Source organism: Delphinapterus leucas, chromosome 10 (genome assembly GCF_059928025.1).
Source record: "Delphinapterus leucas isolate spDelLeu-1000000601 "Yukka" chromosome 10, BTC_Dleu_Yukka2, whole genome shotgun sequence".
Taxonomy (NCBI): Eukaryota; Metazoa; Chordata; class Mammalia; order Artiodactyla; family Monodontidae; genus Delphinapterus; species Delphinapterus leucas.
In genome coordinates, this window is record NC_143138.1 from 61,793,685 (window position 1) to 61,812,939 (window position 19,255).

The 19,255-nt window shown below is 40.2% G+C and overlaps 1 protein-coding gene across 2 annotated transcripts in view; it reads right to left on the minus strand.

Annotated features, from left to right (window-relative positions):
• WDR48 (WD repeat domain 48) overlaps window positions 1-15,200 on the minus strand; it is a 45,020-nt gene extending 29,820 nt beyond the window's left edge. Inside the window, exons 1-3 of one of the 2 annotated variants that reach the window (XM_022563704.3) lie at window positions 15,111-15,200; window positions 2,714-2,854; window positions 685-763 (exon numbers count right to left, since the gene is read on the minus strand). In XM_022563704.3, coding sequence (XP_022419412.1) covers window positions 685-763; window positions 2,714-2,854; window positions 15,111-15,158 — 268 coding nt within the window. In that variant the 5' untranslated portion in view covers window positions 15,159-15,200. Of the gene's footprint in view, window positions 1-684; window positions 764-2,713; window positions 2,855-11,987; window positions 13,822-15,110 lie in introns of those variants that run through there. The other variant, XM_089919156.1, reaches the window with a different exon arrangement.
• Window positions 15,201-19,255: the final 4,055 nt, after the last annotated feature.

Genomic DNA, 19,255 nt, shown 5'->3' on the forward strand with positions numbered 1-19,255 from the left:
CATTTTAAAGAATTAACGTAAAACAATGTAACATTGTCTCAAACTTTCACACATACATACAAAATGTTCATACATAAATATTTGAATATTTATGTGTATTGAATATTTATAACATTCCTAACATTAATTCAAACATCTTAATATTCATAAACACATACACATATACATATATATCTGAAAGTTCTTTCTAGAACCTATTGTATTTTGTCTCAAATATTTTTTTAGATAGGCAAGACAGACTTTTTTTAATGTTTCAGTTGAAGGCACAACTAATTTGATTATGCAGTTTCTCTAACACAGATTGCAAAACCAAGAAATGGATCTTACCATAATGAAAACAAAAAGAGATATTAATAAGGTTAAAAGAAGAATACATGTTGTATGAGTCTATTTATATACAATGACAATGCAGGCAAACTAATCAATAGTGCTTGTAAGACATGAGAGCAGTTACCTTGGGACAAGGGGTAGTGACTGAAAGGGTGGCATAAGGGGGCTTCTGGTAATCTGTTTCTTGATATGGATGTTCACCTTGTAAAATTTTAATGAGCTGTACTCTCAAGGTGTGTGTGCTTTTCTGTATGTATGTTATACTTCAATAAAAAGGCTTACATAAAAAAAAGAAAAACATATCAAATTGAATTAAAATCTTCCAGCAGCCCCAAAATTCAAAGAAATACTTACATGTTTTCCCATTACAACAGAGTACAATGTCATTTACCCAATCGGTATGGTGTTCCATAGATGCTATATATGGATCTTGCTGAAATTAAAAGCAAAATCATAAAAATGTCTTTAGTCTACATTAGAGGATAAAATATATCACAAATTATAGATATGTTTATATTCTTCAATTAATGTGACACATTGCTCTAAGGTCTCAAAATTGACAACTGAATTCAGAGTAGAATTTCATCAAACAATTGATGCTTCCATATGACACATGTAAACAGAAGTTTTGTTTCAGGACAGTTTTATTACTGATGAAAGTCTAGGTTTCCAGGAAAAATGCTTAATTTTTATGCCCTGAGTTAGTGAAGGCAACAAGATCTGGGCTAGGCACTGTGTCTGACACGAGTGCAACAGGAAGGGGTTCACTAGAAAGGACAGGACATGAACAAATCTGCAATCTGGGGGGATCTGACTCAGTAGTGGTGAAGGCTCAAAGCTGACAGCAGGGACAGAAAGGAAGCTGATGAGAGTGGGGAGAAGCGTAGCCAGACTGCAGAGGGGGATGCACGCTTCTGCTCTTAGCTGCCTACTGCTGTTTTTACCTGTGAACTAAACATTTTGTCACAGTATCTACAGTCCTTCAGAGAAGAAATGGAAGCCAAGGGCTAAAGGATCATCATTTCAATTCAGTAACTCAAGATTTTTCTATTCCTCTCACTTGGTTTAATCACCAGAAGAGGACTTTTAAAGAAGAGTATTTGGTTATATCCTACACCTAAGACAGGCAAGTTCAAGATGATTCACGGGCAAAAAGAACAGCTCTCTACAAGTCTAGTTGAGAAATGATGCTATTCAATCTTGTCATAAAAATGAGGACCAGAAAGAGATGTCTGAGGGCAGTATAGGCAGCTTTCTAATTCTTCCAGGCTAGTTCTTGTGTTTTCCTTAATTTGTGTGAAATATTGTAAATTTCCAGGAAAGTGACATTCCAATTCAAATGTAAGTTCCAAAAAGCATTTCAGAGCCATAGTTTTCTTACTTTCCATGTTTTTAACATTGGGCCACCACTGTTTCCACTGGTTAAAGAATTCAAAGCCCGCTGGACCAAAGTCCATTTAAAGAAACTATCCAGGAACCGTGCAAAGTAGTGGTTCCTTTTCAGATGGAGCATCAGACTTGTAGAGCTTGCTAAAAGACACAGACTTTTAAAATGACAAGGTCTAACATCAGGGTTTCAGGGTTAGATTGGGTTCTAACTCTCTGTCATGAACTAGCTACTTAACCATGGGTTAGAGTCTCTGAGTCCATTTTCCCACCTATGAAAATGGATCTTAATATCTGCCTTGAAGGATTATTAAAACCATATTGGATACGAAAGTGCTAAGTGTCTGGTACATAGCTAGGAGTTCAAGAAATGCTCCTTCTTCTTCCCTGAATCTTTCTTTCTATGTCATTCATAATACACGCATTCAAACAAAATACAAAAAGAGCTCCTTTCCATTTGACTGGGGATTTATCTTCACATATCATTAAGTCCTGCTCCTGTTTTCATAGTTTTACACCAACTTTATACTATATAATAAGGCCCTATGGGTTTTGTGGGCACCCTAATCACTTTTAAATGAAGATATCAAATACTTGTTCAAGGTTAATTATAAATGTAAAAGCATATTCAATCTTTTTTTAGTAACACTGAAAAGGGATGCAAGAAAGCTTTTTGGGAACATATTTAAAACAGAAAAATAAATTGTTGCAAAGAAGCTCCCTACCAGACAAATCTCTTTGTTCCTTTGCAGCAAAGGGCTCTTATCACAAACCTAGTTTATAGAGTCCCTGCCTTAGCTAAAACACTTCTGAAACTCCCCTGGGGTGTTTTTCTCAGCAGCTTACTGAATTCTGGTTGCAGAGTCTTTATTTATAGAGTGTACCAAATAACTCAGTGCTCAAAGAGATTAAATCTGAAACTGTGAAAGGCATCATATTAGACAGACCAAAACTTACTGAATATAGATTTAAAATATAAACTCAATCCCTGACTTACCTTGTGCTGATTGACACTCCATATTCTTATGATGGAGTCTCGACCTGCCGTGAAAAGTCTGTTTAGTGCTGGGTCCAGCTGCAGGGCATTGACCCCATTTCGGTTGTACTTCTCCACTTCATCTCGAATAACATAGGAAACCTGACAAATATGTCAAGATTTGCTGTTTATGAAGCTACAAACATGTGATAATAAAATGTAGCCTTCTAGTGGCCAATCTGAAATTCAAAATCCCATGTTTTCTAATATAAAACTTATTTCCGAATCCAATAAAAACTTTATTTTACTCTATAGAGACTGAAGGGCTGAGGAGAGAAGAGTGACATTAATAATAGCCTAGACCAAGATAAGCAAGTTTGAGGCTAAACCACTGCAAATATCTCCTAACTGGACTTTCTCTCCTACCCTTGTTTGTCTTTAATCCATTTTCCACAAAGCAGCTGGATGAATCTTTAAAACATGAATAGAAATATCTTTTAAAAATGTAAATAGGAATATCGCTCCCTGTTCATAAACCCCTCTGGCTGCTTACTCCACTAGACTCAGGATTGGATCTGGACTCCTCAAGTGCCTCTCCTGCCCCTCATCCTTGCTCACTGCTCCCACTCCTTGCACACACTGTGCCTCCAGACGGGCACATGTGCTGGTCCCCTCTGTCTAGAAGCTCTTCGTCCCACTCTGTCTGGCTAAGCTCTTCCTCCCACTCTGTCTGGCTAACTCCTACTGCAGTCTTTAGATTTCTGTTGAAATGATGCTTCCTCAAAAAGACCTTCTTTGACCTGCTAAGCAAAATGAGGTTTTGCTCTCCAATAACACACTAAACTTTTCTTTCAGAGAACTTTTCCCTACTCTATTACGGTTGATAACCTCTGTCTGCTCCATGAGAAAACTCAAGAGAATCAACCAAAAGCAATTACAATTAAGAAAAACTCAACAAGCTGGCTGGCAGCCAAAAGCAAAACTTTTCTATTCTAATGAAATAACCAGTTAAGATATAATGGGGGAAAGGGGACCCTATTTACAATAGCAACAAAAATAAATATCTAGAAATTCATTTTGCAAAGAAGATACATAATCAACAGGACAAGGTACATAAAAGAAAACTTGAATAAAGGAGACATACCATATTAGTATAGGAAGTACTACAGGAAGTAGTACAGGAAGGTAGTACAGGAAGATCCAAAATAAACAATTTTTTCCTAACTTTGTGATTTTAACCCAACTGTGGTCAGAGTCTCACTGGATTTCTTTCTAGAAGTTGACAAAATATATACCAATAGTACAATGCTTTGAGGGGACTACCCAGTCACTTTTTTAAATGAAAGAATATTCTTTAAATATCTTAAAAGGTATTATAAAGCTACCAGAATTACAAAGGAGGACCACAATATGAATATATAAAAGGATCAATGAAATAAAACAAAATTCAGAAACATATTTTCCCATTATACATTTTTTATTTTGATATAAACAGATTTTGAAACAATGAGGGCATGATAAATTATTTAATAAATTATCTAGGAACATCTAGTGATTCTATTGCAAAAAATATCCTCTCTCCAAATCTTAAACCAAAATGAATTTTCATATGGACTAAAGATTGAAATTTAATAACCTAATCATGAAAATACTTGCAAGTATTTACATAGTCTCTACATAGAGAAGGCTCTGGTAACGTGACAAGAAAGACCACAATCTTTGCAAAAGAAAAGGGCAACGCTGATCTGACCAAACACAAGCCAAAACTTTCTATACATACACAAATGTTCACAGCAGCATTATTCACAATAGCCAAAAAAGGGAAACAACTCAAATGTCCATCAACTGAAAAATCCACAGACTGTAGATTAATGGTTTCCAGGGGCTTGGGGAAGAGGAGAATAGGGAATGACTACAATGGTGTACAGGATTTCTTTTTGGGGGTGATGTTCTGGAATTAGGTGGTCAATGCACTTTGCAAATATATTAAGAATCACTGAGTTGTATACTTTAAAAAGGTAAATTTATGTGAATTTTATCTCATTAAAGCTGTTGTTTAAAACAAAGCAAACTTCTGAATGTCAAAAAAATAACATGAGCAAGATTACAAGGCAAACACCTAACTGGGGAAAAAATGAATACAAAAGACAAGAGTTTACTCTTGACAACATACAAAGATTCCTTAGATAACAACAGAAAAAGTCAACCTCTCCAACAGAAAGAAAAACAGAGATCACGAAGAGGAAATTTTTTTAAAAGAAAAGAAAATGGCCAACAAACACATAAATAAAAAAAGATGTGAAAAGGGCCAGGGTTGTATACACAAAGACAAGGATGTTGTTTTAACCCAGCCTTTCGGTGCAAGTAACTGTAACTGAAATCTACTCAAACAAGCTTAAATATTTTTAAAAATGGAGAATTTAAGATGAGAATTTAACAAGGATATCTAACAGAGCTCAAGGGCAGGAAATTCAATCATGACTCATAAGAGACATTTTAAAATAAAATCATGGCACTTCTCTACTTAAGCTTTTCACTGCATTTAAAGTCAAGTTCAAATTCCTCATATGCTTTGGTTCTACCCTGCAAACTCACACTCACCTCAAACTAACTTCCCCTACGCTCTTTGACGACAGTCGTACTAAACTCCTTCCTGTTCCTCAAACACATCAAGTTCTTTCCCATCCTAGGGCCTTCAGATTTACTTTTCCCTGTGCCAAGAAGATTCCTCACCTCTCCAATCCCCACAAGAATACTATTCTCCCAGCTTTCATCTTGGCTGACTCACCCTCACCCTCACACTCCAGGTCTTAGCAGAAAAGTAATCTCCTCTAAAAGGCCTTCCCTGATCTCCTTCCCCTATCACCTCCCCTACTCCATTTCTTCTACAGTTCTTACCACGCTGCATGTTTATCTTTTTTGCTATATCTTCTCCATTAGAATAAAAGCTGCAAGAGGGCAAGGAACTTGTCTGCCTTGTTCCTCCTACCACAGTATCCTTAATATAGTATCTGGCATACAAAAGAAATCCCATAAATATTTTTTGCATGAATCAGATACTGAAAAACCATCAGGAAACAAGCCGGCTTCAATGTTAGTTTCAGTCTCTCTTAATGCCTCTTCCTCTGGGGCTTCAAGGCTCCTTATCAGCTTTTCTCAGTACATTTCCTATTTAACGAAGATGAGGTAGCATATATGAATCTTGATTTTCAAATTTCTGGGAGATGATCTGATTGGCCCAGTGGGAAAGGATCAGAGAATAACATGATTGTCAGTCCTCATTCCAGGTGGCAAGGAATTCTCAGCAAAACAAGTTTGGACCAACCTCTTTAAGGGCATCTATTACAGATGTGAGATTAAAAACAGCAAATAGGGCTTCCCTGGTGGCGCAGTGGTTGAGAGTCCGCCTGCCGATGCAGGGGACACAGGTTCGTGCCCCGGTCCGGGAAGATCCCACATGCCGCAGAGCGGTTGGGCCCGTGAGCCATGGCTGCTGAGCCTGCATGTCCGGAGCCTGTGCTCCGCAACGGAAGAGGCCACAACAGTGAGAGGCCCGCGTACCGCAAAAAAAAAAAAAAAAAACCAACCCCCCCCCCCCAAAAAAAAACAGCAAAAAACTAAAAGTATCCAACCTAGTTGGGTAAATTTTGGCACACACATCTATAAAAGAGAATACTATTTAATCATTAAAAATGTTGGTGTAACTCTAGACTGATTAATATGGGAAGAAACCCAGGGTATATTTAAGTGAAGTATGCATGGTCTAACACAGTAGTGTATAATAATCATTACTGTAAAAATGTTGCATAATATTAAATATACGTATATTTAAAAATAAACACACAAGTTTAGAAGGATATACATGTATAAAACTACCAGCAGTTATTCCTGAGTGATGGAATTATGGTGACTGTCACTCACTCATGCCTTTTTAATACAGTATGAATGTTTTATAATAGGCATATATTACTTAGTTTTTTGAATTTATAATTTAATTCTTATCCAACTAATTCTTGCCTGTATTCAGAAAATCAAATAGTACTGAAAGACAATAATGAAAAACCATCTCCCTACTGTCTGGTTAAGACTCCCCATACCCAGTCTTAATCCTTAGAGGTAATTAATTTCAACTCTTGGTTGTTTCTATTAGATAGCTACTGCATTTCTCGAAATATTGTGCTTATCCTTATCCATTTTAGACATCGCCTATTTACTCAAGCTATGGTAGGTTAGGACGTAGCTCTGAAACTTGCCTCAGTAATTCTTCCCTCTACTCTTCTGATATCGATAGATCTATCACTGTTTTTGGTTGATTAAATAATCAGTGCTACACTGTTGGACTGTAATTGCTATCTACTGACTAGCCAAGTACTATATTATGAATACATTTCCTTCCTCAGAGAGCTCTTCATTTTCCCTAGAGTTCCTTCTTTCCTTCAATGGCTCCCTCTACTTTAACTTCGATTTTCTTGAATTACTGCAGCATATTAGATAGTCCAGCAAGAACCCACCTCCAACCCCCACTTTCCCACAAGGCTTCCCCCTCAGAATCTCCCACATTCTCACTCTAATCTGGGCTGGCTGCCCTCTCGGTCTGCTGGCACAGTTGTCACCTTCAGTGCTTCCCTTTACTGCTTTTCTGGGTTAGAGCCATTGTTTCCTGAATTCCAATGTCTCTTTTCCTTGCTCACTTCCCAGTACGGCAGAAGTACATCCCCAGGACCTTAAGAAACTAACATAGAAGAAGGTACATGGGAGGTGACTTAGCCCTTGCATGTCTGAAAAGGTCATTACCTTGACACTTGATTTGGCAGGATAAAGAAGTCCATGTAGAAAAAAACTCAGCTTTTGAAAGCACTACTCTAATTTCCTCTAGCATCCAGTGCTGCCACTGAATTCAATGCCAATTCTGTTTCACTCAACTTTAAGGTGATCCCATTTTCATTCTCTCCCGCACCACCACCTCTACAGCCCAAGATTTTAGGATCTTCTCTTTTTACTTGGTGGGGTATTTTTTTGGGGGGGGTTCTTTATCATGATAATTTTTGGTCATTTTATCATTAATTTTGCTGTGTACTTTGAAAGCCCTTTCAATCTAGAAACTTTCAGCTCTGGGAAATCTTACATCAATTCATTAATAACCATCTCTGTTTTCTTTGCTCCTTCTTAAACTCTCATCAGTCAGATGTTGGAACTTTCAAACTGATCCTTCATCTTTTATGCATTCTATACTATCTATCTCTGTCTTTTTGCTTACTTTTGTAAGACTTCCTTTACTATTTCATAACTCTGCTATTAATTTTTTGGGTAAATTTTAGCATGATGGACAAAATAGGAACAATAACTTCAATAGGAAAATGGCTAGGCCAATTATGGTCCATCCATTCTATGTAGTCATTAAAGAATAAACTACATACAATGATATATTCCAAGACATATCACATTAAAAACTTGTTAAAGAAAAAAAAATTGGCTGTAGACAGAAGAAAAATAGGATTCAAGTCTTTCAACGAATACTGATTAAGCATCCACCAGTTGCCAGGCTCTATTCTAAATGCTGAGGATACAGTAGTGAGCACAGAAGCCCTCCGGGAGCTTTCATTCTAGTGGGGGAAAGACAGTAAGTGCAGTTTTTTTCTCAAGATATAGGCAAGCTTTGCAGGCAGAAGAGATGGAAGTAAAAGAAAAAGAAGAGTAGAAGGTGCTGGACACAGAAGCAATAAATGAGTGAACAAAGTCCTGGAAAAACTTCATTTAGGCAAAGTCAAGAGTACAGGCAAAGGCAGAGAAGATGAGGACTCATTTCTGCCTTGATTTGCTTAAAAAAAAAGGAGGGGGGGGAGGAAGACAAGGTACTATAAGGACTCTGCAAGGGATGGGAAGCCAGAAGCCAGACCTTCAGTACGAAGTATGCATTTGGAAGAGACAGTTAAAGGGACTCTGACAGGGAGAAAAATGACAGGGTATTTCCCCCAGCAGCAATATCCAGTTAGGTTACGCTAGGAAAGCCTGCTCCCAAGCTCATTCAGGTTGGTGGCTGAATTCAGCTCCCTGAAGTAGTAGGCCCGAGGGCCCTGTTTCCTTGCTGGCTTTTAGCCAGGGATTCATCCTTGCTCCTGGAGGCTGCCTGCAATCTTCATGCTTTCTATGTGCCTTCTCCTGCAACAGAAGGGCCGCCCTCATGTCTCACATTTTTCTGACTTGGTCCTCCAGCGGAGAAAGTTCTCTACTTTTTAAGGGCTCACATGATTAGATTGGGCCCACTGGGATAATCCAGGATAATCCTCCTATTTCAAGGTCTGTAACGTTAATTACAGCTGCAAAATCCTTTTTATCATGTAACCATAACATATGCATAAATTCCAGGGATTAGGGCATGGACATTTGGCAGTGGTGGGGGGCGGGCATTCTGCCTACCACAGTAACAATTTTTTGTATGAAAACAAATATGGATATATTACAGAATGAGTACAGAATCACAATATTTTTAAGAAAAGAAAGGAGACTTAAAAGCATTTCAGACTCACAAAGAGGACACTCTGGGCTATTCCCCCAGGTTTCCCGGAGGTGTGCATTAACTCATTTCCACTTGGATGTCTAACAGACATCTTAATCACGGCATGTCCCGAACCGAGCTCCTGACAGTCCTCTCCAAATGAGCTTTTCCTGTCTTCCTCATTGATGACGTTAATGGCAACTCCATTCTTCCAGTTGCTCAGGCCCAAAACCTTAGTGCCAGCCTTACTTCAACTTCTCTCATCTCACATCCTGTCAGCCAGTTTTGTCATCCAGAATTCAACCCATTTTCACCACCTTGGGTGCAGCCACTATCATATAGCACCTGGATTTCTTAAATAGCTACTGGTCTCTCTGCTCTGCCCTTGCTCACCTGCAGTCAGGTGATCCTGAGAAAACACATTTCTTCTGCTCAAAATCCACCAAATGCTTCCTACCTCACTCAGGAGTAAAAGCCAAAGCCCTACTATGGCCTGTAGTGCTCTACATGATTTGGCCTGCAGTTACCTCTCTGATTTCAGCTCCTACTCCCTTCCCCTCACTCACTCCATGGCAACCACAATGGCAACTTTATTATTCCACAAATAGGCCAGGTACATTCCCACCTCAGGACCTTTGCATTTGATATTCTCACTGGAATGCTCTTCCCCCAAGTAACAATCTCATTTCTCTTAGATTCTTACTCAAAAGTCAGCTTCTGAGCAAGGCTTTCTCTGACCACCACAAAAAAATTTCACTTTCCCTCCTCTGCTGCTTATCATTAATCATTTTTTGACATTTAAAGGTTATTTTTCCCCCAACATCGTATTATGAAAAATTTAGAGAACATATAAACGTTGGAAGAATTACACAGCAAACATCCATATATCCATACGGATATATTCTACAATGAACATTTTCTATCCATTTGAACATACCCATCCATTTGATCCATATCATTTTTCAATGGCTTTCAAATTAAGTTGTGCATCATTAATAGTATTTCCTCCTAAGTACTTCAGCATGTATATCATTGACCAGAGTTCATTATTTATTTATGGCTCCTTTTTCAAAGGTAAGATTTGCATTTAGTGAAATGTACACATCTTAAGTATACATAGACACGTCTGACAAATTAATACACCTGTGTAATACAAAATTCTACCAAGATATATACATCACCACCCTAGAAGTTCCCTCATCCTCTTCCCAACCTCTACACCCCACCCCCAGACAATCTAGAACTGACCCTTTTCACCATAGATTACTTTTGCCTGTTCTGTAACACCTTATAAAGAGAACCACACAGCTCTTTTGTGTAAGGCTACTTCTAGCTCTCAGGCTACATCAGGCTAAATTTGGCCAAGAAAAATTGGCCAAATATGAATAATTCTTACATGTGTTTTTCCTGTTCAACCTCGTGGACCATGACTTTCTGCTTGGCCCTATGTTTCGAGAGTGCTGATTTTAAAAAGTATTCTAAAAAGCAGTCTTGCAAATAAAAATAGGACAATTTCTAGCCTGACTTCTCTTAGTCAGGGGTTAGTAAAACACTTCTACAGAGGTTAGTAAAAAACCACCCAAGGACCAAATCCAGGCCAAGGTTTGTTTTGTAAACAAAGTTTTAATGGAACACAGCCACACCTATTCATTTGGATATTGTCCTATTGCTGGTTCCATGTTATAATGGCAGAGTTGAGTGGTTACCAAACAGGAGAATGGCCTGCAAAGCCTAAAATATTAACACCTGGCCCTTTAGAGAAAAAGTTTACTGACCCCTGTTCCACTGGATATCATATTGGCACTGAATTTTTTATTACCCATCCTATATAAAAAGTAACTTACCTTGGACATATGGCTAATTTATAAGGGTCTTTCCTTGAGAAACCAGGATTTGGCATCATCCTACTGCTACCTTAAGAAAGTCTTGAAGATTAAACAACCCAGAATTGGGGCTCAGAATGAGGAGTAAAGACCACGCTGAGCTCTGACTAGGTCTAGAATAACTAAATATTTGGCAGGGAAAGGGGATTAGTACTGGTAGAATAGACATTTGTTGGTTGCCTCTATATTCCCCACTGCTCCCCAATATCTTCCTCAAAGCAAGCAAATGCCAGAAGAAATTGTGTAGGGACTATTTAAGAGACTGTTACCATGGATAGTATGGGGAAAGGATTTGAGGTCTAGAACAGGTGCAGCCACCATGCCACCAAGAGGGAAGACCTAGATCTAGGAGTTTGGGAATAGGAGAGGACAACTTGGAGGCAGCCCAATGGTAAAGGTGACTTTACATCACTCCTCAGGGTAGAGAGTCACAGTGAATCTGCTGGTTCAAGATTTGCGTGAAGCTAGCACCATCTCTTGAGTTATCATTTATATGAGCCAATACATATGTTTATTGTGTGAACCCGGTTATGTTGGATTTGGGGTCATTTCCAACCAAAAGAATCATCTTGTTATGAAAGACCAAGTATTTACGTTCTTGGACCAACACTGAGTACTAGGGCATGGTTATTGGTCCTAAACCACGAACACTAGTAACTTTTGTCCAACCTCATTCCAAGAGTTCTGAAGCAAGTAAGGAAAAGAGGCCACAGCTGAAGGAAAGATGGAGACAGACTGCCAACCAACAAACCCAGGTTGTTGGAAAATCATAACATTAAAGGGATTGCCAGGGACTGAAAAGCCTTGCTGTGATATCCTGATTACCAGGAGGGAGCTGCATCATATATTTAAATTCACACATTTGTCTGATCATGTTTCAGACGATCACAAATCCACCCCTCCTCCACATACTCACCTCCAGTCTCCTTAGAAGTTTAAGATGGTAGGACATGTGCTCATTCTTCATTGTGTCTATAATTAATAAGTAGTATGCTTGGACCCTTCTCCACTGGTTATTTATCAATATTATAAGTCTCAACGGTTCTTTCTGGCCTACTATTTGATAACGGAGCTCAGGGCTACTGCCTCTTAGTACAAGAAACAGACAGCCAAGAGGCAAAATAAATTACTGTAGCCATATATATTTTTTCCAAAATGGAAAGATTTTTTTTTAATTTATAAGAGCAAAGAATGTTGTAAAAAGTTAAAAAATATAAAGGTTCATTATTTTAAAGTAAAAGATATTCTGTTTCCCACCTTACCAATAATCACATAATGTAATACTCCAGAGATAATCACTGTTGATATCCTTCCAGACTTTGAAAATACCTTATTTCCTTTGTGGAAATGGGACCATGCTATGCTGATTTCCTATTTTGACTTCTGGACACCTTTCCTTTTTAATAATATACATCTAGCTTATCTTTTAATTGCAAACTAATCTACTATATGAATGTACCTAACTTATCTGCCAATTTACTACTGATAAACATTTAGATTTTTGCTTTTCACAATGACAGCATTCCTATAATAAACACCCTTGCATAACGAGAGAAAGATATATGCATACATACTTTTTTTTTTTTTTTTTTTGTGGTATGTGGGCCTCTTACTGTTGTGGCCTCTCCCGTTGCAGAGCACAGGCTCCGGACGCGCAGGCTCAGCGGCCATGGCTTATGGGCCCAGCCGCTCCGTGGCATGTGGGATCTTCCCGGACCTAGGCACGAACCCATCTCCCCTGCATCGGCAGGCAGACTCTCAACCACTGCGCCACCAGGGAAGCCCTGCATATGTACTTTTGTAAAACAATTTTTTAGACAAGGAATTGCTGGGTCAAAGGAAATGTGTATTTAAAAATCTGACAAACAGGAAGACACGAAACAGTGAATATCATGACTCCACTTAGAGTAAAAAAATCACCTAAGTCGGGTACACACACGAAGAAGTATAGAACATTAGTGTTCAACCAGCAACAACTCTGCCCTCCAGGGGACATCTGAAAATGTCTAGAGTCAATTTTCGTTGTCACAACCGGGAAGGTGCCAGTGTCTAGTGGGAAGGCAGGATGATGGAAAACAACAGTCCTCCCACAATTAAGAATTATCTCCAGCCCAAGATGTCAATAGGGCTCTCAGTGAAAAACCCTTAGCTAGGATTATATCTCACAGTCTTCAAAGCAGTTTTCTTTGAAGAGTGGAAGACAGTTATCATTTACACTTTTGTTTGTGAGGGGTTTTTTTTTGCAATGAACATGCACTAGTTTAAAAAACACTTCCATAAACAAAAGTTCTCCCTTGTGTTGAGATAAAATCAATCTCTGCGGCTTCTCATACTGGTTCTACACCTTAAAGACAAATTCTGAAAGCAGCTAACAAGACTCATTGAATCTTCTCTTCAGCAGACTGATCTTACATGGTTCTTCTGAATGCTCTTCCTAGGAAACAGCTTCAAGTCACTTCACCAATCTGATTGCTATACCTATTAAGAACAAGGTGCTAAGTGCTGATCCCCAAACTCTAGTTTTGTACTCTGATCAGTGAAGAGTGAAATGATCATCTTCCTCATTCTGCATACAATGGCTCATACTCAGCTTATTAAAACACTCAGTTTTTCCACACATGCTGCAGCTACTTTACATTTCCCCCATCCAGTACTTTTATATTGACTTTTAAGTCTAAATGCAAGAAACTAAGACACTTGATTAACTCTCCTTACTACCCTAAGGAAGGTGGTAGCACTCTAGTGTCTAGAATATAATCAAGTTACAATTTTGAGTTACATTTTAGTCAGGAACAGACATTCTCACCTGACTTGGATGCTGGGGTTACTTAAATCCCATCACTGATGCACTTAAAAATCACCAACAAGGTATGCTATTTTAGATTCTTATTAATGTCACTCAATTCAACAAACATCTAAGTGAGTGCCTAGGACACTGTACTGATCAATGAGATCAATAAAACAAAGAAGTGAACTGGCCAGAAGACTTTATGACCTACAGCCATTTCCTCAATGAAGGAACCCCTTGTCCGGACTACCTATTAAACACTGGCTGATTTCAACCTGTAGAACTATATATAATGCTGTGTTTTATAAAGAAAGCTTGGGTGTTACTTATTCCTGTACTCTCTCAATTCTTTGCACATTTTGGGGCCTAAACTAAGTGCTCAGTAAATGTTTAATAAGTGCACCGTACTGTCACCACTACATACAACATACCTGCAGGTAAACACCTGTAATAGGGCTTTTACTCCTCAGATCGTTGAAAATACTAGAAAGCAATAACGCTTAAACGTACCCAAAACAAAACTGGATTCACGAAGGCATAAAGCACACACGGGCGGGTTAGGTAACTCTTTACCCTTGAATAATACATTAGAGAAACAGAAAGAAAGATTCAAGGATGCACTCTGAAGAACAAATGGTGAAGACGAAATTAAATTCCAAAACAATGAAAATTATAATTCCCCCACTAACACCAGCATACTCCCACGTCATTTCCACCTTGGGGGTGGGGGGAAGCTCCCGCATAAAAGGAGGCAGGGGGCTCCCACATGCAGACCCCTGCTCAAAAACCCTGCAGGGCTCCGCAGCCCAGCCGCAGCCCCGCCACGCCCCCGCACGGGCCCACTCACTCAGCTGCCCGCCCCGCGGGGAAGCTCCCGCAGGCCTCCGCTCCGACGCCGCTGGGCACAGCGCTTGGGAGACAGGCAAGGGAAGGGAGGCAGACGGGCGGGGAACGAGCCCAGCCCGACCACGCAAGCCCAAGCCTACGAAACAGTGGACGACCGGCAACCCCAGGCTCCCAACCGCGCGCCCAAGGGTCCCGGGACGGGGCCCCGGCGGGTCCAGTCAGCCGCCCCCCGCCCCTTCCTCAAGCCGTTAGAGCCGCAGCCCCACCCCTAGCCGCCGGCCGCGCCCCGTCCCGCTCGCCCCAAGCCGCTACCCCGGCCGACCGCGGCCCGAGATATCTGCTCGCTGGAGGTGGGCCCGGGGATGCCTGCCACGCCCGGGAGGTCGAGGAGCCGGGGTCCCCTACCTGTACTTTCCTCCGCCCTGCCGTGTTCTGCCGGTGATGGGCCGCCATCTTGCATGTTGACAGTCCTACGTCATTTCCGGAAGTGCCTTGGACCGGGCGGATGTCCCGCCTCTTCCCCTTTGGCCGAGGCATGGTGGAGCTTTTGTCAGGGACTCTTTGTCGCTGCGGCCGGTGACCCTGTGGTGCGGCGGTAGCACTTAAAAATCGTTGCGTGCCTATAGTGCTGGCGGAGAGAGAGCCACTTTGTGACCCAAGGGAGCAATCTGTATCCAGCTCTGTGTGGGCCTGGACCCTGGCTTGCGCTGTTCTCCTCAGAGGCCCAAGTAGGCATAAGAAAAGCGCTGAAAGAATTAATGTTGGAGATGGGCGCCATGGACTCCACCTCCACTCCCTCAAACATTCGTGGGCAGCCAAGGGAACCGGCATATTTGCCATGAAGCACCTAAAAAAGGCGGAGGATTATAAACTGGCCTGGAAGGAGGAGAAATAGAAAGGTTTGCAAAGGAGGTGGCCCCATCTTATGGAGGCGCACAGTGTTCGTTTAAGTAAGAGATGGGGAATTCCCCGGCGGTCCTGATTAGGACTCAGCGGCCAAAAAAAAATTGATGTTATAAGAAGGCAAAAAATACTAGTTAAAATTGTTTACAGCCGGACTTACCTGGTGATCCAGTGGTTAAGACTTTGAGCTTCCACTGCAGGGGGCATGGTTTTGATTCCCTGTCGGGGGCGGGAAATAAGATCCCGCATGACCCACGGCAAAAAAAAAAAAAAAAATGTTGACAGAGACGACTAAATTCCAAATCCTGAAGGAGTTGGGGCTCACTCTAGTATCTGGTTTAAATCATCTCTTATACTGGGACAGTTAGACCTTTCTGGATGAAGGTCTGACCTGAGGAAATTTTCCTGACACTAATTATAAGTCTTGATGGTCCCAGGCTAATTATTTGGCCAGTTGGTCGAGGACATGGAAAGAGCACGATTGGAGAACTGGTGACAAGGAAGCCTTGGGAAGGGATATGGTGATGGACTTTGCAGAATGGATCTTAAGAATCATATGGATGAAATGAACAGCTTTGTGGATTAAACTCAGCCTCCTTTTCCAGGCTCAGTGATTGCTCAGTGGACTCATGAATGAAATGGTGATGATAACAAGGTTGGAGCTGTGCATGGGATCATCAAGCCACTGCTGAGCGTTCAGGTTGCTAGCAGCAGTGAGCAGTCCTGAGTTGGTGATATGCCTCATGCTCCAGGACGACCAGCCAACCACTTGGAGGCAAGCGGATTCCATTGGCCCTCCCAGTCATCGAGGAAGTGGTAGTTATTTGTCCTCTCTGAAATACACTAAGTTTAAATTTGCTTTCCTTGATTGCTGTGCTCTGTCAGCACCACCATCTGGGAACTTCCTGAATGCTTTATGCACTGTCATTGTGTCTGACACCATATTGCTTCTGATCAAGAAATTCACTCTGTAATGAAAGAAGCAATGCAATGGGCTGTTGCCCATAGAATTCATTGGTCTAATTGTATAGTCTATCACCAAGAAGCACCTGGTCTTATTGAAGTCTTAGTTATGGTGCTTTCTGGAAAATAACCCTTTCTGATGCTGTTTTATAGGATGCAGTATATGCTTTGAACTAGTGTGCAATATTTGGCACTCTTTCTTCCTGTTCCTGTTATCTACTGCTGTATAACCACCCCAAAACTTAGTCGTTTAAAGCGACTTCAACATTTACTTTGCCTACAAATCTGTAATTATGCAGGGCTCAGTGGGGACAGCTTATCTCTGTTCCACTTTCCACCTGATGCCAGTTGGGGCAGCTAAAAAGTTGGCAGGTGGAATCATCTAAAGGCCCACTCCTTTACATGTCTGGTGACTGATGCTGAATCTGTGGGCAGAACACTTACTCATGGCCTTTCCACAGTGCTGTTTGGCTCCTCACAACATAGTAGCTGGGTTCCAAGGGCAAGCATGCCAGGAGAGAGAAATCCAGGTGGGAACTGTAATGCCTTTTCTAAACTAACAGTAGAAGTTCTGCAGTGTCACTTCAGCCACATTCAATTCATAGAACTTAGTCACTAAGGCTGCTTATATCTAAGGAGACTCCTTTTTTTAAAATGGGAGAAATGTCAAAGAATTTGTGGATATGTTTTAAAACCACTACATTTCCAAAGGTAAAATTAGTGGATTTAGGAACAAAGGGATATTATACCTAATGTCCCCCAATTACAATTTTTTAAACTGCCATTCTCTGAGATTCTGGACTTTGCTGGTTTAGAGGTTTGTTACCAAAGAAAGGAATTCCTCCAACAAGGCTGAACGACGGTTCTACTGATTTGGAGCTGGGACTGCCACCTCACCATTTTGCATGTCTTGTGTCACTGAATAGGAAGGAGAAGAAAAGCAAGGTTATGGTTTTGGTGGAAGTAATTAACCCTGATCATGAAGCAGAAATAGGTTTGCTGATATAGCTTTAAACAGATAGGTACGTCAAACACTCAGATCCCTTAGAAATGAAGGTATTGGTTGAAGGTAAAGGGACAACAGAATAGCTGGTGGAAAAAGGAAGTCATAAAGGGAAGTGAAATTCTCATGATCAGGGGAAGAAATGAGAACAGTCATGTTTCCTTTCCTTTCTTGATGTATCATGTATACTTTTAAGTGTTTTAACTTTTATTTTCTTTCTTTACCCTTTACTTCACTATTATATGTGGGGTGTCCTATTGTTGGTAAACTCATTATTTAGTAAGTTGCAGAGGAAAAGATAGCAACTAGAGGTTGTAGACTTAGAAATGGAGGATGGATGTGGTAATTGATGAAGCATTGGGTTGACTCTTGGAGGGTGACAGAGTGAGTGCATCTTTGACTGTGTAAAGGATAGTTGCAGTATTTTAAGTGACAACTTTTTTTTGAAGTATAAGCATTGAAAGCAGTGGTTATACTGGTGTTGGGCAGCCAAAGGGATGACTTTACATTTGATATTTTTGTGGCTTTATTTTCTGCTGTCCATCATTTGAGTTCTCTTTCTGTGTTTGGGGAATTCCCCACTATGTGTCTCGGTGGTGAGTACTGCTTACAGAAAGTGATAAAGACAGTTACTCAGTTTTTCTGGCCTTCTTATAGCAAGAGTCTATGCATGTGACCTCAGCTTAATTAATCAGATGACATCTTGACTGCAACTTGGTGAGAAACTCTGAGGCAGCACTGTTCAGCTAAACTGCTCCCAAATTCCTGCCACTGCAGAAACTGTGTGAGATAATAAATGTTTGTTGTTGTGGGATAATTTGTTATGCAGCAATAGATAACTAATGCACCCTCCCTTCTCCATGAGGAGGGGAAATGTCACAGCGCTTTCACAACTTTACAAAGATAGTCTCATCATCAGCTTCTTCAATCTCCATTTAATTCTTTGTCTTTTCTTGTGTAACTGTCAGGAGGCTTATCCTGGCAGAATTCCTTCATCAGTCTCTTAGAATTTCCTCCATAGGAAGATTGGTACCTTTATTCAAAATGTAAGAAGCCTTGACACCTACTATATTTTTCTCAGTTTTTGAGACCTCTGTTTAAAGTCCTAGGCAATATGAAAACTTTAACATCCTGAAAAAAAAATCCACATACGTATTAAATAAAAATACAATCGATTTAAAAAGTAAATAAGAGTTCTAGAAGGCTTCTACTTCCAAATAAACCAGACTGGTTCTTGTTAAATCTTACTCTGGAGGGACCCTTCCCTCTGTCAGTTACCTGTCAATTAACTTCTTACATCTTCAGTTTTTTAAATCTGTAAAATGGAATCACAACAGTATTTCATATGGTTCTTATGAAATAACCTTACCACAGTACCTGGTAGGTAGGAAATATTCAATATACTTTAGGTATTATTTTTAATCATCACCTTGCTCAGGAAACATTGCCAAAATGTTATAATAACATTACCAAAATGTTGTAATTTCCCAGGATAGATTTTCTCCTGTTTTATATAATGTAGGCTCTATCACTTTGTCAAGTTTTCAAACCAGCTTGAAATTTATCTTTTGTTCTTGCCTGCTTTCTTGTTTTCAACAGCCTGGAAAAAGATTCATGAAATGATAAGACCTTTTAACAGATTTGTCCCCATGTTTAAATACATGTTTTCTGGCTCCATGAC